A 23,345-nucleotide genomic window follows, 5' to 3' on the forward strand; every position below is an offset into this window, starting at 1 on the left:
AGAACAAAACTGAAAGAAAGAAGGAAATCAGACAGAAAGAAAGAGAGAATCCCTTTGGGAAAAAATATATACAAAGTTACTGTTATTCTTCCATATGCTCAAGGTGACTTTGAAGGGGAAAGCATATTAAAGTAATCTTTAGTGTAGACATGACAATGGTAGAAACCTTAAGAGTTCTGCAAAGCCATTATATGTTATTTTGAAATTTTTATAAAGTCTTTACTTTAGTATGCTTATAAATGCAATGGCCTGAAAAGAAATCTCTTTAAAATGTTTAGTGTAGATTCCAAATCCTCAGTACCAACTGTTTTGCACTATAAGTGTTTTGCTTAGTTTAGTTTATTTGGCAATGTAGATGCAGCCTGTCTTCACTACTTTACTTTTTTGTTAGACTTAATTTTGTTAGACTTTGTAGATGTGATTATCATCTATGAAAGTAGGATTCCTTATCTGTTTAAAAGCTCGATTCACAATAACTAAATGAATATATTTGAGTTTTGATTTGGGTAATATCTTTCCTAAGTGAATCAAACTGGTTTCTGCAACATTTGTGGTCAATAAAAATTGCAACTTGAGTCCTTGCAATTGAGTCCTATTGAGCTTTCCCAGTTCTTAAAGTACTTCTAGTACATAAGAAATTTGCAGTAGAATAAAGACAGGATTAAATAATACCAAAAATATACAAGACTTCCTTTTTCACTTCATATTTTTGCTCCTTTAGAAAGATTTCTTCCTCTACCATTTTGAATATGAACAGAGGTCACTTTTTAAAAGGAAAATAGAAAATTTTTACCTAACAGGAAGTGGGAAAGTTCTGTGTTTTAAAAAAATATTAATAATTTTAGTAAATGTAGAAGTCATTTTACTCCTACGTAACAGATAATATGTGCTTGTGAATTTAACAAGTGACCATAATCCTATTTCTTTTTATATTGTGACAGCGGCATGTGGAGGAAACCTGACAGGCCCAGCAGGAGTTATTTTATCGCCTAACTATCCACAGCCTTATCCTCCTGGGAAAGAATGTGACTGGAGAATAAAAGTAAACCCTGACTTTGTCATTGCCTTGATATTCAAAAGGTACCATTTCTCAGTGAATTCCTCTGCGTTAAAGGAATTTAAATGTCAAATCTAAAAACGGCAAAATTTATTAATTAAATTTACTAATTAAATTTTCTGTCTGCACACTGGAGCATATATCTAATATGTGCTATATCATTGATTCCAAATAACATAAAAGCAAAATATGTAGCTATATGGTACTTTTGCTATCCAATATAGTCCTGAAGAACAAATCTTTCTGTGACATAGCAAATAAAAATCCTTGAAAGACCATAACAATTTGTAGAATTGCTTGATTTATGCTATTGTAACTAAGAGTTGGGACTTAAAGTGTAGAGGAAATTTTATCTGTAAGTCAGTTCTTTCAGGTTTTTAGAAATACAGCCTAAATACACTTTGCTTAAAGTGCATAAATCAGAAAAAATATTGTTCTACTTAGCCAAGAGATAAAAGACACTGAGATAATGTTGTATCATAATTTTAATTATTTCCTTTGTGTTTCATAATCAACTTATATGTGTTGCATAGATTTTTACAAGTTGAAGTTCAGGGATATAGTCATATTCATGCATTCTGTTTGTCATTTCTAATTGAATCAGTCCTATAATAATTATCTTACTTGCTGTATCTATGGATGCAGATGCAATTTTTTTAAAGTTGTGATTCTTTTAGGAAGAGATGGTGACATGTTAAGAATTTTGCTGTATAATATTTTTACCCTTTCTGGGGGAAAAAAAAAAGCATAATACAAAAAAAACCAACAACCAAACAACACCAAAAAAAATCCAGTTTCTTTAATTATGGACTGCACTTTATTTTCTAAAATGTTATTGATAGACACAAAATTAAGGAATGGAATCCTACGGTACTTGAAATTACATAACAAAAATACAGTAATTCTGTTATTCTGGTATTTGATCAAATAGCATTAATAGATAAGAATAGTTCTCCACTAATTACACTATTGAAGATAGGTGTAGTATTGATGGTAGGTGTAGTAAGCAGCATATTTCTGTGGATTACCTAAATAATTAACTCAAATGCCCCATTTCAAATAAGATGAAAGAAACTTACAGTTACTCAATATTCAGATTTCTTTATGAGTATTATTGTAGGAAGTACGATATGAGCAATATAAGGAAATTTTCTGTTAATGCTATACTTCCAAAAATTTTTCTAAATGGTTGCATTCCAGTAATACTCATACTTTTCAGTATCTGTGGTTAGACAGACCTGGAGTTCCCTGGTTCTTCTCTCGTGCCCTCTTTATAAATTACAGTAGCATTGGCCACCTTCCAGAGAGCAGGGACCTTCCCAGACTCCCAAGACCTTTGGCAGATGATGGGGAGCAGAAGAAACAATGTTTATTTGACATCAGCAAAACCTACTTTCTTAACATACCATTTTCTATTCCTTTCACCTAACCTTTCTCATTTTTGGGCAGTATGCTACAGCTAGGCCTGTGCTGTTCTCAAGGATCTGGTTTTGAGAAGACAGCAGTGCCTGCACAGGGTATGAATGTGGACTGAGAGTAGGGAGATGCATTATATTTTGTCAAATGTGTGTTTCCTACAGAAAGACTGAGAACCATTGCTCTGTAAAATTTTATTTTCCTTGGGTTTAGTCTTCAGGTTTCTGTTCCTTTTATCACTTCTAAAATTCTCAACTAAAAATTATCTGTCTTAGCAAATACTTTAAAGTATTTTTCAGGCTTCTCTTACCTCTTGTAAATAGAGCATAAAATATTATTCATTATATGAAGCTGTTTCCATTTGGAATTATGAATTTTTTTTTTATGCGAATTACTTAACTATAGGTATTCTTTTTGTTTTACATAATTTTGAAAAGTTTGCATCTTACAGTACTAATTGATATAATAGAAAGAAAAATTCTAACCATCACACTTGGGGAAAAAAGCAAATATTTATTTATTTTGTTCCACAAAGAAAATAGAAAAAACAATCTATTCAACTGACTGAGTCTTTGCCTGGTCTTTTCAATGCGTTTATATTTAGTTTTGTTTTTCTTATATTTTCTTCAGTGTTACTCTGTATTTCTCATGGAATTGCTAAGATTTATCTTTATATTGTCTCAGAACTTATCTCGAATTCCTCTGAAATCCATTCATATTATTTTCATCATTACTTTGTAAAACATATAAATGTCATCAAATATAGCATAACAATGATGGTTTAGTGAGAATTAAGATTAATTCACATTAGTCTATCATATTATGTGGGTAAGAACAAACACAGGTTGCAAGATAATGGTCTATCCATATGAAAGCATCTCATTTCTAAATTGATAAACACATTTGTAGTGGGTGGATTTGGTATCATACAGTTTAGCCAACTAAAAGCTGAGCTTTTAATTCAAGCTATTTTTCTGAGTCATTCCTCTGGTGAGAGGCAGCCTTTCTGAATCATGATTCCATGATCTTGAGAAAGGTATTTAAGATATGCGAGAGGATACTCATAATGGCTTTTGGAAAGCTGAATGGTGTTTGTAGCAATGATAAAAATAACTCCACAGTGAATTTTTACCATGAATCATATTAAAAAAGATATTTATTTCTGGAGAAGAAAATATGTTAGGCAGAAAATTGTGAACTACAGTCACAGTAATGTTTAACTCATTAAAAAAAACACTGAAGACTTAATTTTTTTTTCCCTTTATTTTCAGTTTCAGTATGGAACCCAGTTATGATTTTCTACATATTTATGAAGGAGAAGATTCCAACAGTCCTCTAATTGGCAGTTTTCAAGGCTCACAGGCTCCTGAAAGAATAGAGAGCAGTGGTAACAGTCTGTTTCTGGCTTTTCGCAGTGATGCTTCTGTTGGAATGTCAGGATTTGCCATTGACTACAAAGGTACTTTCTCATTGTAATCTAAATAAAAGGAAAAAAATGTTATTTAGTAATTACTGAGACTCAAATCTGTTTACTTCTGTATGTACTCATAGCTGAACTGCCAGATACCTTTACACATCAATGTATGTTTTAAAAACAATTTTTTTTATGTGAAGGAACACAGAAATCCTATTTCATGAAATCTCTTTCACATTGCTTATGCACATTTTCATCTTCCAGAAAAACAAACAGGTAGAAGATGCACTTCAAAAGTAAAATTTGGAAAAAGTTAGACAACAGTGAAATTGTCTTGCCCAAGAAGATCACCTGACTGCTGCTTCTTTCTTGTCAATACATAGCAATAAATTTTCCTTACCACATTGTTTTGAATCTACAAATACATTCTTGTATTTATACTACTGGATAGTATTTGCATTTTTTTTGGTAGGGTGTACCTCTTACTAGATAGAGACTGGATTATGCTGACTGTTTATTAAAGCCAGACAATCATTGAAGATGCTTTCTTTTCCAGTCACAGATGATGTCTGTGGTCTCCATGTGTGCAACATTATTCTTCCCAAAGTAATTGTACTGTTGCTATAAATGAAATCTTAGACTGCTTGTATAAACAGAATATATATTAAAAAAAAAAGAGATGTTGAGCAGAAGGTAATAAAGAGATAAAGGTGGTGATTAAAAATGTGCATACACATTTTCACTGAGGGTCTATTTTTTGTTCTCAGCATAGTGTGATATGAGTTCCTCTGTGTAACGGAAAATGAAATGAAATTATGATGAGATGAAAGATACAAGAACAGGATACTGTGTTTTAAAAGTTATTGTACTTAATGGACAGTGTGTTTTTGCCTAATAATTGAATGTTTTTCTTATGTATATTATTCAGTACTTTATATAAAATGTATAAAATTATAGAACAATTTCAGTTGGAAAAGACTTAAAGATCATCTAGTTCCAACCCCCCTGCCATGGTAGGGACACCTTCCTCTAGACTGGGCTGCTCAAAGCCCTATCCCACCTGACCTTGAACACTTCCAGGGAGGGGACATCCAAAACTTTTCTGGGCAATCTGCTACAGTACCTCATCACCCTCATGGTAAAGGACTACTTCCTTATATCTAAATCTAATCCTACCCTCTTTCAGCTTAAATCCACTCTCCTTTGTCCTGTTGCTACATGCCCTTGTTGTTGACTACTTCATCCTTTTCCATTTTCTGGGTAACCAGATCTCCCTTTTCTTTCTGGAGAGGCCCCACATTTTCCCTAGTCTTCCTTTTGTCACCAATATATGTGGTGGTGAATCCTAGAAATGGTAGTTTTTCTTCTAAATACTAAATAGTAAACTTCATTGGAGTAATTCAGCTTCAGCTTAATTGTCATTTTATCTTCCAGATAATCATCAATCAAGCAAACATCCATGGTCCATGATTGAACAAGAATAATATATTAATAAGTTGCTGAATAATTTAAACTGACTGAAAAAGTACACTGATAATGGTTTGGTTTTGGCTTTTTTTTTAAATTTGAAAATGTATAGAGATTTACTATTATTCATTTTAACAGAAAAGCCACGGGAAGCTTGCTTTGATCCTGGAAACATCATGAACGGCACAAGAATTGGAACAGACTTCAAGCTCGGTTCAACTATTACTTACCAGTGTGATTCTGGATATAAGATTATTGAACCTTCAACCATAACATGTGTAATTGGTGCAGATGGAAAGCCAGCTTGGAACAGAGCATTGCCATCTTGCAATGGTATGTACTGTTCTCTTACCATTTCCCTCGTCCACCCAGTGAATTAAATTTCTCAGTCCTTGAGGCTATTTACACTATTTTTACACATACATCTTGAATGAAAAAATGAGGTAAAAAAAATAAGAATTAGGTGAGTATTAGACTATAACTTAGTCAAGAATGTGTTAAGTATTTTAAAACGTCTTTAAATTTTGGAGTCAACACATGTTCGTGTAATGAATGCAATGTAATATACAAGATTCTTTAGACACCCAGTATTATTCAGATTAGCTGTTGGAACCATCTCAATACTGCATTAATTGTCACCTCGGAATAAGAATTATAGTTACTGAGGCAGAATATGAAAATGGCATCTCCGAACTAATTTATCCTCTATTCTTTGTTTCAGTGTTTGTGTTGTGTGTATATATATATGTGTACATGGAACAATTTTAACAAATCAAAAAGAAGTTACATATATTAGTTTATAAAGTCCATAAAGTACTAATTTATTTATGTTGAAAAATAATCTCCTGCAAAATTTTAGATTTTTAATCATAGAAAAATACAATTTAGAAGGAAACATTTCTATAACTCCATAACTTTAGACTTTGTTTTAAAATAAGTGTAAGTGATACACTTTCATTGCAATGAAATGTTCTTGTGGTAGTTTCCTGTGGTAATCAGACTTTCTGGTATAGTTTCTGATATCCTCAAAAGAAGAGAAGAGGGGGAAATTATGAAGATTTTAAATTCATGCCATGTACCAAATACTTGTGATATTTGAGTTTCACCTCAACCACATAATCCTGTTCTGCCTACTGATAGATCAAGCTTCTCATCATCTATCATTATATTGGATTTTTGAATAATTCATTTAAACCGCTAAGAGAAGATGTGGATTTGTAGTATTAATTGCTGCCTTTTTGTATAAGGAAGTCAAACTCGTGCAGATATTTCAAGCATGATCTTAAAGACCTTAAAAGATTAGAAAATGCTGGAGAGCAGAAAAACAGGTCTGCTCAACAAGGGCTGAGCCAAGGATGTCTACAGCACAGGCTCCCTCACTAGGCAGAGCTCCATAGCACACAAGCCAGGTCTGCAGAGCCAGGAGCTGGTAGCAGGGCATTTCATAGCCCCATGCTAATTACCTTGGCGTGCACCCTGGGCCATAAATTCTCTTCTTGGTTTCCAGGAAGTTGTTAGGTTGTACTCTGCTATATGCAAGAGTAATTTTGATTTCCTTTATTCCTTATAGTGAAATGATATTTTCCTTGCTTAAGAGCAAATTAAGGTGACTATGCTACTTTTAAATAACCTTATTTATAAATTTATTTATTTCTTTAGAAAATAAATTCATTATCGATAATTTGTTAAACAATCTTTTATTGTAGTGAAAACTGTAGTTTTTTATGAAATCATTTCTCACAATAAAAAGAGCACTGAATTGCATGAAATTAATACAGGGCTTATATTTTAATTAAGATTTTGGTAGGAAGCCAGGCTTTTCCAAAATGTGAGAAGAGTGACAACAATACTTTGTTTTCAATGTACAGAAATCTGTTTACTCGATACCCAACACAAGGAGATATTTGAACTTAAAAGTAGCCACTCCATTTGTTCCTTACTATGCCACATTTACAACCTATACATGGAGGAACGAACCATGCATAAACTGTTCACTGTTTTTCTCATGATACAGACGAAACTACTACTCATATATATCTTGACTTGGGGATTTGAGCTTCATTATTCTTAAATATGTCTTCTAACTTCTCTAGCTCTAAAAAGTTTCTCTTACTTTCTGTTTTGGTAATTTTTTTTACATACATATGAAGCCAAAGATGTTTTTCTATGTATAATCTATGTGCATGTTTCATAATCATCTAGGAAGATTGGAAAGAAAGCAATTTAAGAATACTTTCACAAACCAGAATTTTTGGAATTCTGTGTAGGGGAGTGTCAGCATATCTATGTATTCCTTTGTGCCATTTTTAAGGCAGTACCATATATTTTCCTGACCTGTTTTTAACATGGATAGATATAGACGTATATGAAAATGAGAACCCAACCTAAAGCCAATGTTTACAGAATCTTTCAATTAAATTACTTATATTTCCAGTTCTATGTGAATACTTGTAGTCAAGTAAAACTTGCCTGTATTCTAATTTTCAAGAAACTATAATAAATTATACCGAGAAAGAACCACTAGATATTTCATTACAGGTAAACCAAACAAAAGCAAAACCAGTAAAGTGTCATTTTGTGATCTTTAGATTTTTTTTCTTTTCCCAGACTCAACTAATATAGCCAGCTCTAATTAATATAACATGTTTCTTTGTGTTTGTTTCTAGCACCATGTGGAGGGCAGTATACTGGATCAGAGGGAGTGGTTTTATCCCCAAATTATCCTCATAATTACACTGCTGGACAGACTTGCCATTATTCAATAACTGTCCCTAAAGAATTTGGTAAAAATTTCTTCTGTTGATTTATTAATCATTATTATTTTCCTACTGTTCAAATGTGTAGTAATGTGTAGTAATGTGTGTAGTAATGACTTTAATGTGTAGTAATGACCTTTAGGTTTACATTGTATTGCAAATTATTTATAAAAACTAATTATATTCCTGACATAGAAAATTATTCTAGGATGTTAACCTTTTACGTCTCCCTAGAGTAATCAGCTGACTTCAGATAAGACATCTATGTTTGCTGCCTAAGCGTATCCTGAATACCTTCATTATTTACATTATTCATCATCATCAGATAATCATTCATTCAAGCTTCCTGCAAAGTAAAATCAGCTGTCAGAAAAGAAGCTCTCATATTCCTCTTGCATTTTAACTTTCTGTTTTTCCTGTTTTGACAAGGGCAAGATGAGCGGAGTCACTTTTATTTAAGATATGGAGGGAAAGAAAGCAATTCTGCATGAAAATACCAGAAATGTTTGTGAAAAATCACAAAACTAATTGTTTCAATTTGTTGAAATACTTGCACAGAATCTCTAAAACTCGAGCAATTGTATCTAAGGTGCAGTTTTCTGCAAAACAGGTTTTTTCTAAGTCCAGACAAATAGCAGTAAGATTCATTTTACTACTTATTTACCAAAAAGCTTAATTCACAGCAACTTAAGGCATTTGGTACTTTCTGTGTACAATGAATCCTGTAAGGACAGCTGGAAATTAAATATAGATGGCTAGAATGACAAAATAACATTTTTATTGACTTGGTTTAACTTCATGTATTTATTGCTATATGATATTTGAATTCAGTGAACTATTAGATATTTACTAGTGAAATGTAATATGAAAATAAAATTAAATATTAAATGTAACTTTATGTAGAGTTGAAGTGCAATTTAAGTGTAGCAATATGTCAAAGCTGGTAACACAATGGTATTTTTTAATACCTTCTGATAAAACAAATACTAATGGAAATTTAAAAATGTGACAAATTAGTAAGTTTAAAAACATCACCTCCAGACTAAAGTCAGGTAAGCAACTGATCCTTCATGATAATAAATGGTCCTTAGTAGTTGCTGTATTTGGCAACTAATTTATTTAATTTTGGTACAAACCTTTCTGTTTAGATAATCTATGTTCTTATTCTCATAATTACCTAAGCAATAAGACTTGTTTGACTGGAGGTCAAGGTTTTGGTGAAAACATGATTTAATAAATTTGGTTTTAATTAAAAATATAGAAATAATAAAAACAAAAAAATATTGTTGCTCATAAGTTTAATGCAACTTTTTTATCATCTTAAACTTCTAGAAGTTGCATATAGAAGACAACTTATGTAAGTTAGAAAAGTTCGTCAATAAATAAGACAAACAGCAATACATCCTTAAATTCAATTTTAAAGACTAAGTTCTTTTATCTTCTCTCTGGTTTTGTTTTTGTTTTATTTTTTTTTTTTCTTCTCTATCCTTTTTTTTTGTTATTATTTTAATTTAATGCAGTTGTGTTTGGACAATTTGCCTATTTTCAGACAGCTTTGAATGATGTAGCAGAATTATTTGATGGAGAAAACTCTCAGGCTAGACTTCTTAGTTCTCTGTCTGGATCCCACTCAGGTAATAAATAAAGAAACAAAGTATACATTTCTTACACAGCTCCATATGGGAAAAAATAATCAGGATAATGTTATGAATTTATTTTGGAAATAAAGTTATTGGAACAGGATGCTAAGGGAAAGGGAATAACCTTCTAAATCTTTGCATCAAGACATTATTCTGGAACATATGGTTAGACAAGAACTGATCACTGGGATGAGTGTAGAAATAGTTGAATGAAGTTCTCAGATTTCTATGTAAGCGGGCAGATTGGATTTTATAATTGTCTTCTGTGCCCCTAAACCTTTTGAAATACACATCTACATATTCTGAATGGCTAATTTAAAGACAAATTACTCATATTTACAAAAAGGAATTATCTGTATGCAAACACGCACTTAGAATAAAAGCAGGCCAGCTGTTGCATTCAGGTAACTATAGCAAAATGCTGACCTTGTGAAATCATAATTAAGCTTATATGGATTTCAACATGGTCAAAATTTCAATGTATGCATATATAATAAATTTGTTCATCTTCAGTGATATGTAAGTATATTTTTTGTATTTCTGCAACTGTGAATGCATTTTGTCAAACACTTCTAGTATTTAGCAGAGTTTATATATGAGTTTAATATTTTTGCAATACAGGGCTGTTCATGGCTTCTTGGTTTTTACTTTAAATAATTGGAGAAATATTTCGTAGGAAAATAGTGTGGCATATCTATTTGATTTATATTAAATGCATTGTTACATGAAATACTCAGCTCTTAATTTTCCTCTCGTGAATCTGGCTATTTGTGTCATACTAAGAGTTCACAAAAAATTTAAGATTTGTTTAATTACTGACAAGAGTTCAGCAACAAAGTTAATTTTTAAAATTTAAGATACAGCTCATTTCACCACCAAATTTTGCTGCATCAAACTGTCATATAGAAGTTGCAATTAATGTCTGTTTTCACAGCAGACATTTAAAAATACTTGAAGGGTATTTAAACTTCTGATTTTTATTTATTACTTGTGACATATCTGATTTACATTTATTCAGGATAAGATTCTCCTGCATGGAATCACTAGATGCAATAATATAAAATTAATCAAAGTGAAAAAATTATGTATCTAGTTATATATGATTTTAGTTTTAAATCATCATTCCTTTCTGTGGAATTTCATAAATTATGGGTTTATGCAGTCCAGGAGAAAAAAAACAGTAGTCATATGTAGCAGAATCATTGTAAGACATACTGCAATTTTTTCTATAGTGTTCCATTTTTGAACTTTTATCATGACTCCTGACAGATGTGTCAGGAAAAGAGATAAAGTATATTAAATATTTTTATTAATGCTCAAATCAGAAATAAAATTTGCAATGCCATAAGAAAGTTAATAATGTAATATAGTTTATGTGTGGCCATATATTTTATTGAAACCAGTACATAAAACAAGTCATGTGTTTGCTCTCCCTCAGTTTTAGTCTTGAAATGGTAAACAATCCATGAAGACCCTTGTGGAATTTTTCAATTTTGTTTAACATGTTTGGCAAACAAAAGTAAAACTCTCAGTCACAGAAAAGAGGTAACTAAGAAGTCTTCTAATAATTTTGCCTCTGAGCGGCAGTAGGATTCTCAAGTCAAGAACTACAGCTTCTTTGGAGCTGTAGTTCCAGCTGCTTGCAGTAAATTCCAGAAGGTTTCTCTTTGTTGAATGATGAAGTCTTTTCATTCTGGCAATGGCAAATTTAATTTTGTACAATGTTACTTATGTTTTCTTTAACTATAGAGGAAAACATCAAACTGTGTGTTTTAGCAGCATATTTGATTACCTATCGAAGAGCTATGAGTTGTTTCTGTTTTGAGCATTTGTTTTCTGTTCCCATTTGTAGGAGAGACATTGCCTTTGGCTACATCTAATCAAATTCTTCTGCGATTCAGTGCTAAGAGTGGAGCATCAGCCAGAGGTTTTCATTTTGTTTACCAAGGTAAACATGTCTACTTTTGGTGGAAGGCTCTGGTGCCAATTTCATTAATTGTATTCTTTTTAATTCTGCATAAGTCTTAATGTATTGCTTTAAATGTGAGTGTCATCTTAACCTTTTTACAGAGATCAGGGAGTTCTCCTGATGGCAGACTGGCTTCGTAACAGCAGTTGTTTATCCTGTCTGTGTTTATCCTGTCTGGCCCCACAGACTTGAATATGTCCAGTCCTTCTCAGTAGCTGGCAATCAGTTGCTCCCTCACTGCTGAGTGAGCTCAAGGGGTTTAGGAGTGTGCTTAATTGTATTAGTCTGTCTCAGTATTCCCAGTTGATTTTTCAAGAGTTTTTGTTCAGGCTGCTAAGGATTCTGTCTTTTTGAAGAGCTCAGAGAGAAAATTACTGCAGCAGAGACTATCATGCCGTTTCAGTGTTGAAGGGTGGGTGGGAGACTTGCTGGTCTATTGGTGACCCAGCTGAACTTGACAGGACATTATGTGCATGTCTGCACACTGCAGCTGAAATGTAAGAATGACGCAGCATGGCCAAATTTGTTAGCATTCTGCTGGGCGACTGAGTACACTTAGCTGATCCATGAGTCTTGAATGCAGTCTGGTGACATCCAGAGCATTGCTTACAGATTCATTGCCGGTAACGGGCAATGATGCAGTCCCAAAGGGACTGACTTCTGGACACCTCACTAGACATACTGCATACGTACCCAATAAGCTTAATGAGGCAGACAGTGCACACTCTTACCAAAGTGAAGTGTAAAAGTAGTTTGGGATAATTTGTAAATGTTATTAAGATTCCTAGATTCCTTTTCTTTTCTTTACTTAAAAGATTGGAGCATGGTCCTAATTTCGCGATTATAAGCTGCACCATTTTGACTAAAATTTTGGTCCAAACCCAAAATGCGGCTTGTAATCAGGTGCGGCTTATATATGGACAAAGAACGAAAAATTTCCAACACCCGGAAGTGCGGCGTATAATCGTGAAATTACTGTAAATGGAAAGAACTGCCTCACCTCAATAATCTTTCCACACTTGTAAGAAGCTTATTAGGACTGATTTTTAAGCCTTCTGGCTCCTGTGTTTAAAGAAAGTTATCACCATGACTGCACATACTACTTTGGATAAATCTCAAGATATTTTTACCTGCCCTTATTACACATCGAAGGCATCTTACACACACTTGCATTAAAACTTACCATCCAAAATTAACCAGAAAAGAGCGAGACTATAAACTTGTGGAATTGGAAAAGAGCTTTAAGCATTTGAGTTCTTATGCATTTGCATATGAATGACATATCTCTGTCTTACTCTGTTAGTGTTAACACTGAAGTGTCACTTTTTGCTGCTTTTGGAGAATTCATAGTGATAAACCCCCACAATTCTATTAGCTGTATATATGCACACACAGATTGCTATTGAACAGGAAGTCTCCAGGTGAGCACAATGCTATGTGTCTCATTTCAGACCTTTAATTTTTTAGTAACTGTAAGAAATAGATTTTAACAAATCGGAGCACAAAATGATTTAGGCAAAGTCACTTTATTTATCTCAGAAAAATCAGGAAGCTATTTAAATATCATGGGATTTTAATACATATTTTTATATATTTTCAATATATCTTAAGAGCTTTACTAAGTACAATTATATACGTGGTCATATATTGGCTAAAGAGTTAGTGATATTAAATATGCTCTATCTTTTTGAATTTTTATTCCCTTCTTATAAATCATGCTTCCAATGACCACCTGCTTTCTAGCCTTTTAAATACTTCAGAAATGACATCCACTCTCACACTGAACACAGTAATCTGGTCTGCAAAGTCAATCATTTTATTTATTGCCCTCTATTCCAAGTTGACCTTCTTCCCTGTTCACTTTTCCACTGGGCTGATTTCAATTTTGTTTCACAGTGGTATGAAACATTTACTGAAAAATGGAGGATAATTACTTTAGAAAATGGAATGGCTGTCTGTTACACCTTGAGAAGTCTAGGTTGACAACACTACACGCAAAAGCTAAAAGGAAGACCCTAAGGAGAAAAAGTTATTGCTTGCCTTATTTCACATTCTGGTTTGAGCAACTGACAGATAGGGGCTTTAGCTTCAGATTCAGATTTAATGGCTTTTTGTGATGCCGCTTAGTCAAAAACTTATTTTTATCTGGATATACTATCTATGACTTCATTTCTTGTCTCAGATGACCATATTTCCTTGTAGTTAATGCAATCGGTAAAGAGTGTTTGTAATATGAGACGGAATAAATATCAAGTGTTCCAAAAGGTTAGGGTCAGGTATGTTGATATATGATGAGAACAATCCCATGTAAGAAGACTGGAATTTTTTTTTCCGGTTCTCTTATGCTTGTCTTCCTACTATGACATCGCCTAAAAACAAGAGCGCATATTTTTATATAACTCAGGCTGCAGCAGTACAGAGTTCCTTCCTTAAAAAGTAAAGTAATTACCTTTCTACCATTCAAAAATTTATGGGGCTTTAATATTTGTCTTTTTTACTTGTTGTACAATACAAATTAATGAACTAGTTTATTAGGTCAATTGAGATTTTGAAGAGGATTATTAAGAAAGTATACTAGGATGAAGAAGACAAAAGGAAATAAAAGTAAAATAATATTGTGACTTTAACAATCAAGTTGATCTAATTTTTGAAAAGAATAAAATGCATAACCACACATTGTCTGCTAAACGTAATTAGAGAGCAGAACTAACACTTTTAGTATTACTTTTGATATGTGCTACCCTGACATATGGTGTTCTGCTTTAAAACAGACATGCTGGAGAGGTGATTGATGCCCTGAGTCTGTCAGTGTTTAAGAGGGATTTGAAAAATGCCCTTAATAACATGTTTTAACTTGGTCAGCCCTGAATTGGAAAGGCTGTTGGACTAGATGATTGTTGTAGGTCTCTTCCAACTGAAATAATCTTGGAGGCATTTCAACTGAGCTATCGCTTATGTCACCTTTTAAAGAAGCAGATCAATTTTCCTAACTTTTTTAAAGATGTTAGAAACATTTTTCCATGGACTATTTAAATTCCATTTTAAACAGTGCAGAACTACCTCAGTTGGTTGTTATCTGTAACTTGCATTGCATCTATTCTTAAGACAATTCTTTTTAAAACCGGGGGACCAGGAGAGGAGGATTAAAAAAAAAATAGTACTTCATGGTGATTTTGTAACTTTAGCATTTCTTGTCTCACAGTAATCATTAACAGAGTATTAGTAAAACTTCTAAAATGTTAGTAAAATATCAATTTTAAATGTCATTGAGTGTTTCTTACTGGCAGTAGAATAATTTGATTCAACTGCAGCCATGTATGTTTGTGGCTGTCAAGGTTGGTCTCAGTAAAATGTCAGCTTTTAGTCTGAAAAAGTGTTTCTGGTATGTGAACTAATTTAAGAATGCTGGTAAACTGTCCCTACATTTGTTATCGTAGCAAATAGCTCGCTCATAGAAAAATAACTTTCATAAGGCAATATTATAATGAAACCAGATGATCTGATATTCTTTGTTGAGAGATTTTAAAAGGTCTAGTTATACAAAAAAAAGTATGGATTACTAGTGCATTCATGTAAATTTCCCAATGCTATTACTGAAAGTTATAAGATGTTCTTAAATCTGACTGTTAAAAAAGTGTCCTTTGCTGGCACAGCTATTGTAGAGATTCTTCAGATGTGGTTGCTAGGCAAGGGTTAGAAAAATTGGAAGGATTTTTTTTCTATAGTTTCCTCCCTTTTAAAAAACGAGTCAAAAAAATACATAGGGAAAGATGGTATTCCCATAGGAGGCTGAGCCAGAGTTTCTTCCACACAATGAATGGAAAATACTCCCGGAGTGATGCTGAAATTTTCAGTCAGGTCATGTAGCCTTTTAGGTATGACAGATAAGTTTTGGACATGTGAGAAGCTGCAAAGTTTCAAGCAGCAGGTGGCTGAGGTGGTGACCTGTGTGGGAGGAGGCCGTGAGCTACAATGTGCCATTCACAAACAGGGTCCTGTGAAACTGGTGTAAGCCATCTCTCACATGCCAAAATTCCCACTTGTCAGATGAACATATGGTGCCTGTTCTCAGAAATATTTGAGATTGACAAATGCTTTGGGGCAGAGATGCTTCTAGGTACGAGCTGCTAGAGATGCGGCTGGAAGGATTGTTGGAGACATCTTGGAAAGAGGCGCTCCCTGCCAAAGGACTTGCCCTTCTAAAGGGACTATGTCCTGTCTGTGACACCTGCTGCAGCGAGAGCACCTTAGAGGGGTTGGCAGCCTGTGAAAGTGCTAATCTGCACTAGGGGACATGTTTGAGGAGCTGTAGCTCAAGGATGATCCATGCTGGAGGAGAAACATTCAGAAAAAGGGTGGAAACCTGAAGAAACAAAAAGGAGGAGAAAGATGAGTAAAATGCTACATACATTGGGAGAAGAGGTGGGGGAAAGCAAAAAGAGAGCACATACCCCAACTTCCTGTGCTGCCTTTCACTTCATTGGTACAACAAAGATGGACCCAAGGAAGTTGAGAAAAAGAAGAGAAGGATAGGTGTTTGCAGTTGAGCCCGGTAAGAAGGAAGTAAAACTGTTTAATTAACTTGGTTGATTGTTCATGTTCTCTTTCTTTTTAATTCCTGAATCTCTGATCAAAAGCTGTGTAAAATTGGTAATAAATTAAGCACAATTAAGTATTAATTTCCTGAATCAAAACTATTTTGTCCACAACAATGTACTGAACCCTTTGCTGTCACGTAATTGTGAATGATTTATCTCATGGCCAAATGACCTTTTGAACAAGTAGCCCTGACCAAGGGATGGATTAATGCTTCATTACATGGCAGAGGCTGTAGTTCCAGACATGTGATTGGATGTGTGAGCAGCCATCATCATGCAGGCAGTTGTAAAGTCATAATTCATTCCAATGTACTCATTATACAATAGCATGGAATAAAAAGGTTTGAGTAAAACAGTGCTGATGCACAAGAGAAGTGGGTAGAGAAAAGGAGATTAATCCAAATAAAAGAGCATAAAAGAGCAAAAAAGAGCAAGCTGGGTCAGCTGAACTGACCTGGCAGTCTGCATCTGGCCTGCAGGTTAGGATCAGGAAGAACTGTGACTGTGTGAAATCCTTCAACTATGGTTTCATCATTTTCCTTCCACAAGTGCAGAACAGTTTCCTGCCATGGTTGGAACAGCATGCATGAACAAGTTTCATAGAGCAACTGTGTGATACTGAGGTCCTGTTGAGAGTTTAATGAAAAATTCCTATTTATTTGAACAAAGGCAGGTTTATTAAGTTTGCTGAAAGGTAAGTTTGTTTAAACTGTGTAAGGTGTTTTACCATTATAAAAAAACAAATAAAATGGATTTTTGTTTTGTTTTGCCATATTGTGCATTTACCCAGGTGTGTACTAGTTTGCCTCTGATATCATTTTTAAAATCCTGAGTGCATTTTACAATTTTCTGTAGCTTTCAAGGTTAAAATCTTTTGCAACCAACAAACATACTGACTTAGAAGAAAAAGGCATGTTATTGTATCTGAATGACCTTGTCTGACAATCAACTCACTGCATATTAATAAAAAGAGAATGTATTCTTCTGTTACTGCTAGTATTAATTATTTATAAATCTTCTTAGAAAAGGCTTTTCTCTACATTCAGTAATTCTTGGGCAAATATAACTTTTATGTCTAGCAGCAACACTTAAACTGGTAGAACATAATGTAATCATAAATGACAACTTTCAGTATTCTGCTAAAATATGTTGCGTATTTAATGCTAGATTTAGGATGGAATTGATTTCAATTAGTGTTCTGTATCCAGATTGTTAAGAAATGTTAAGTTTTAGAGCATTCACAAGTACTTAAAACTTAGTTATGATTCTGCATAGAGCAAAGGACAGTATAAGAAGTAGGATGAGCATAAAGTTATCAATATTAAAACAAGTATGTATAGTCTCTATAGACCTTGTCTGTTGGTTGCCAGGGTAGCTGAGCAGGTGTCTTGGGGGTGTGTACAGTTTTGCCCATGAACAGATAGAAATATCACTATTCAATCTTACGGGCTAGCAAAGTGATTTAAACATAATACTGTAAAATAAAACTAAATATAACTGTGATTCTGTTTATGTTAGTAAGCCAGAAATGCTTGAAAATTTGCCAGGGATAACATCCACCTTCTTTTTTTTTTCTTTTTTTCCTCTGTGTGCCATTTTGTGTTGTTTACTTAAGGACTAAATGCCAGGCAATTTTCATGGAGCTGCTTATTCATATCTAGATGCAGCAATGCTCTAAAATTAATTCTTGAACAAACCAAGCTGATGAAACAAAGCCTTTGAACATACCCCTCACACAGAAAAATTGCACATATTTAATGAGATTATTTTAAATGTACCTTTATTTTATTATACTGTAAAACATAGATGATATTACACACAAATTATACCTGTCTTTTTACATATAAATATTTTTAATTTTTTTAAAAATTGCCATTTACTAGCTAACTGCAAAAATGGAAGGTAGTAAAAACAAGTTTGATATATGAACAACATGCACAATAGCAACAGTCAGTAGGTATAAAAAATACCTGTTATCAAGAAGCATTTATAAATAATGAAACCAAAGGGAAAACTATCCCATGGGCTTCTAATGGATGTTATTATTTTACTCTTTATATATTGCTTGCAGTCTTTTAACTGCTCTTGTATCACATTAGGTTTATGAATTCCTAGACATTATTGGTAAAAATTATTGTTGTCAAAAGAAAACACTGAAAGAGCCCGGATGGTATATTGTTATCACTTCATATTCTCCAATATAATAAATCAAATATTTGTAAGGTATTATGTTGTCTTTATATCTGATTAGCTACACCATAATTTTTTTTCTGGACTACTAATGAGAAAGTTCTAGTGAGGAGCCAAAGGCCCCATATTTATTCAGTGAAGTAGGAGGTAGATGTAGTATCCTGTCATGGAAGAGGGCTGCAAAAACACCCACTGATCTTCTCATGCCTAAAGCTGTGCATCCAAAGTCCAAAATTTTCTGAGCTGCCGTGGCACTCATGACTGTAGGCACAGCCCAAAACCACATTGCAGAGAATAGCCATGAAAACATTAGTCCATTCTTTAAGAATACAGGAGCAGAGCGAGTAGCATGAATTAACCTATCTCCTACAAGAACCAATCAGCATTTTTACTAGTCTATTTTTTTCCTTAATTATGACTGTCATTTGTATTCATGACGTTATATTTTTCTCTCTTTATACAGCTGTTCCACGCACAAGTGATACACAGTGTAGCTCAGTTCCAGAGCCTAGATATGGAAGGAGAATTGGCTCTGAGTTTTCAGCAGGCTCTGTTGTTCGATTTGAGTGTAGTCCTGGCTACCTGCTACAAGGCTCAAAAGCTATCCGATGTCAGTCTGTACCAAATGCCTTAGCTCAGTGGAATGACACAGTACCAAGCTGTGTAGGTAAGCAATTACATTTACACTGTCTGTTTTGTCTCATGTCTCTGAATTAGTATTCAGGAACTGTTTCAGAAAATAGTATTTAACCAATATATTCACTCTCTTTTGATTAATATCAGTCATGCCCATTTTAAAAGAGCAGTTTTCCATATCAAGAAGTAATTGAGTGCCAGCTGGCTCATAGACATTATATTGTTTCATAAAATGACTTAGATTATATGAACAAGTGTGATGCACATTTTCTTGAACATTCATTATTTTCATGACTTATCTACAGCTTGAAATACAGGACAGTATTTAATTCTCCAAAAGTGTCTTTACCTGTGTTATTACTCAGTACTTGCTGTGTATTTCTATCCCACATAGGATAATAATTTCTTTTTTCAAGCAAAGGCATAGTGTACATTGAATAATGATAGCATTGTTAAATAACACTAATTTTCTTTGGTCTGTCAATAGACCTGCACTGAAGTAATGCTTAGCACGCCAAAGTTTTTTTGTAAACATTGAAATGTTTTACCTTCTCCCTATATGGATTTATATTCAAAAGTCATTGCTATTCCTAGGAATTTACTCTAGAATTAATTAGAATGTTCTAAAAAACTAAATGTAGATATTTTATTTTCTATATTTTTGTTTGTTTGTTGGTTTTTGGGTTTTTTTTGTTCTGTTTTCTTGAACCTTAAAGAAACAAATGTGTATACTGTAAAAAATATTTAGTGTACTACACCACTTTATCAGCTAGCTTCAATATTGGAACAATCTTGGGCTGCGGGTAAATTCACATTATTTCTGTCAATCGTGATTGTGTTTAATGTTATGTCTTTACAGTTTGTTGTTACTCTAAGGTAAGTCATGATTAGGCTGTTCTTGGCTGCACACATACACAATGAAGTTCATTTCTGAATTGTTTATTCAGGCAGGTTGTATCTTATACTTGGTGTCATTAATATATTTTAGATAAGATGCATTCTAAGTTCAGATGATTGCTTCATATCTATATGTTTATGCTAGAAAAGCAAATTATTATCATTATCTTGAGCTTAGTAAAATTATTTCTACTTCTCTGCTCTCTAAAGTGGTTTAAGTTGTGGAATAATTTGTGATAATACTTTCTTTCAGTGCCATGCAGTGGGAACTTTACTGAGCGCAGAGGTACTATTCTTTCACCAGGTTACCCTGAACCTTATGGTAACAGCTTAAATTGTGTGTGGAAAATCATAGTGACTGAAGGATCAGGTATTCAGGCAAGTCTGTAATCTGTCAAACATGGAATATTAATTAGGTTTTTTTGTTTATATCTCTAATAATTTCATGTATTAGTAATCTGGGGGGAAGGGTACTTGAAATATTAACACTTTGGATTTCTCATTGTTGTTCTTTAGTTAGCTTTATTTTATGTTACTTGATTTTCACATGGGGGTATGAATGAGAAGTGATTAACAAGCAGTTTTCTGTTTTAATTGTGTAGTATATTGAAAGCAGATCCTAATCCTTCAATCTGATATGCAAATACCAACTCTTTCTATCTGTTAGGGTATTACTGAGACCCTTGAGAGCTCTGCAGCTATCTTGATTATCTGCTCATTTACACTTTGAGTAATTATTCAAAATGATGCAACACACATGCAAAATTCTTCTTACTTGTCTAGTGTCATATTTTCTAAGAGTTAACGCAAAAAATTAATATTGATTTTTTAATTGACATTCTTTTCATTGATGTGTCTTATGTTTGGATCTCTTATTTTGATTTTCTTTGCTATGTGCTCTCTTTTCATTTTGTTGGTTTTAGAATATTTAAGATGCGCGTGGCTTGTTGGCCTAAAAAAGTTCTGTGTTCTTGCTTTATAGATCCAGGTCATCAGCTTTGCCACTGAACATAACTGGGACTCCCTTGAAATATATGATGGTGGAGATATGACAGCACCCCGCCTTGGGAGCTTTTCAGGTAAGGATATGCCATGATTTAATGATACAATTTTATATATAGATATGTATGTGAACGACCATGTCTGTATTTGATCACACATAGAGACAAGGACTATGTATTCCATAATTTCTGACACCATTATGAAATGTTCTTGTTTTTGGGAGGAGACTTCAGGTGGTGTAAAAATGTCAATATTCAAATTCAAGGAGCTGTTCAGAAGAAAATATGACACTGAAAGTTTTGACTGATTAGTGGAATTTAGTTGATAATACTTTCACAAAAATCTTTTCTCTTTCCTCTCCCATAGAGGAGATACAGTGATATAAATTGGTACTGACATTCAAGGAGCTTTCTTTGATAATTTTGACTTACCTTCTCCTTATTAGCCTGCCTTTCTCATGAAAAAAGATGAAGCATTCAATCTTCTTCTAAACTCACCAGACCTCACATAACAAACTGAATTAATACAACCTGGATATAAAAAACCCAGATAATTAGTTATTTAAAATTTACATCAAGCACATATTCTTTTTTTATATGAGACTTTCTTTTCTTTTATAGAAAGAATGTGTTCTGTAAACCAAACCAAGAGAAAGGGATTAAGTCATGAATAATAACCCAGACTCATGATTACTGCTCTGATTCTGATGTAGCTAAAGCAGGTGGATTTTTGCCTCTCAAGTGATTTCACGAACTTTTAAAGTATAGGTGTGTATTGGTTTAGTAAGGAAATGAAGAATTAACTGAAAAATATACTGATGAACACAATGCCATAAGGTGTGGTATATCCCTTTAGTCAGTTAAGGGCAGCTGTCCTGGCTGTGTCACCTTCCAGGTTCTTGGCTACCCCCAGCCTCCTCACTGGTGGGATGGTGTGAGAAGGCCATGACACAGTGTAAGTGCTGCTCAGCAATACCTCAAACATCCCTGTGTTATCAATATGGTTTTGGTCACAAAACCAAAACACAGTACAGTGATTAACTCCTTCCCAGCCAGACCCAGTCCAAAAGATTATAACATTTTATATTAAATGCTAATAACAAGGCTGTATGCTAAATTGTCAATAAGGAATATGAAATTATGAAAATTAATCTACTTTTGGAAGTGAATTATATGGCAAATATATTGGACCCATTGGATAAAGAACAGATTAAATTATGCGTTTAAAAATAATACTTGACTCAAAACACTTCCTTATTTTACATCTTGCTTTAGCTTAAAAGCCTTCCTAATTTCTAGGGAAAGTGAAAAAGACAGCTTTTTGTATTAGAAATATTTCATTAGAGATAAAGTAGCATTGATTTATTGTGGATTTGTCTCTTGTATAATGGCTGTCAGACTTAAAAAAAAATGAAGAACTATTTTTCTGCATGAGAAAGAATATGTAAAGAGGACATGAAATCTTCTCTATACTGAACTAATGATGTGATATTGAAACTGAATTCCAGGCATGTTTTCATGAGTGGTAAAATTTCTCTTGCTAACTCTTGTACAAAACTGTTATTTTCCGATTCACTCTCTGTGGATTCCTCTGTCTTCTAAATAGACATTCAAGAGGTAAAGCTGTACGATTACTAAGAACTGACTTAATTGTGCTAATTATGTCACAGAGTTGATTTGGAAAGGTGAATTCACTGAGTCTGTTTCTTTTTGGCCAGCCCATAATCACTTCCAAGATTCCTGGATGACTGAGATTAACTGCTTGAGCTCATTATGTGCTCAGTGCAACCATCTTCTCTATACAGCATTGGCTGCATGATATGTAGAGCACATCTTTCCTCTGAGTGCATACACATATATATATGTGTGTGTGTGTGCTGTGTGTGTATAGACATATACAGAGAGAATACAAATACAGTAGCCATTGAGGTTAATGTTTGGAGAATATACTCTTATGATGGTAATTAAATTTAGAAAGAAATTAGGTAAGAATGTGGTCCATGCTGTATGCTTGTGCTTAAAATGAGCATTGATCTCTGTTCTGGCCTGGAAATTTCTTAGATAGCTACATAGACTTTTCCATGTAGTGTCTACCTCTGGAATGAAGTACACTACTCTTTGTTGCCATTGCTGATACTTAAAAGGGACACAATCTTCTGTAATAATACCATAATGTAGCATTTAAATAGAAAACCTACCAGTCCTCTTTCCTTTTTAAGCCTTTTTGCATGACTTGTGTGTATTTACTGCTTCCTAGGAGAGTTACCTATTTCCCAGACTACAGATTCTCAATCAAAAGGTTAA

At 33.6% G+C, this 23,345-nt stretch overlaps 1 protein-coding gene across 2 annotated transcripts in view; it reads left to right on the plus strand.

The window, feature by feature from the left end:
- Positions 1-23,345, plus strand: part of CSMD1 (CUB and Sushi multiple domains 1) — a 1,108,435-nt gene that overhangs the window by 926,047 nt on the left and 159,043 nt on the right. For both annotated transcript variants that reach the window (XM_033053649.1, XM_033053650.1), the window contains exons 28-36: positions 942-1,080; positions 3,745-3,932; positions 5,493-5,687; positions 8,021-8,137; positions 9,631-9,744; positions 11,603-11,698; positions 18,971-19,174; positions 20,294-20,418; positions 21,023-21,119. In XM_033053649.1, coding sequence (XP_032909540.1) covers positions 942-1,080; positions 3,745-3,932; positions 5,493-5,687; positions 8,021-8,137; positions 9,631-9,744; positions 11,603-11,698; positions 18,971-19,174; positions 20,294-20,418; positions 21,023-21,119 — 1,275 coding nt within the window. The remainder of the gene's footprint in view (positions 1-941; positions 1,081-3,744; positions 3,933-5,492; positions 5,688-8,020; positions 8,138-9,630; positions 9,745-11,602; positions 11,699-18,970; positions 19,175-20,293; positions 20,419-21,022; positions 21,120-23,345) is intronic.

The sequence above is a fragment of the Catharus ustulatus genome, chromosome 3, assembly GCF_009819885.2.
Source record: "Catharus ustulatus isolate bCatUst1 chromosome 3, bCatUst1.pri.v2, whole genome shotgun sequence".
In the NCBI taxonomy this organism is placed as follows: Eukaryota; Metazoa; Chordata; class Aves; order Passeriformes; family Turdidae; genus Catharus; species Catharus ustulatus.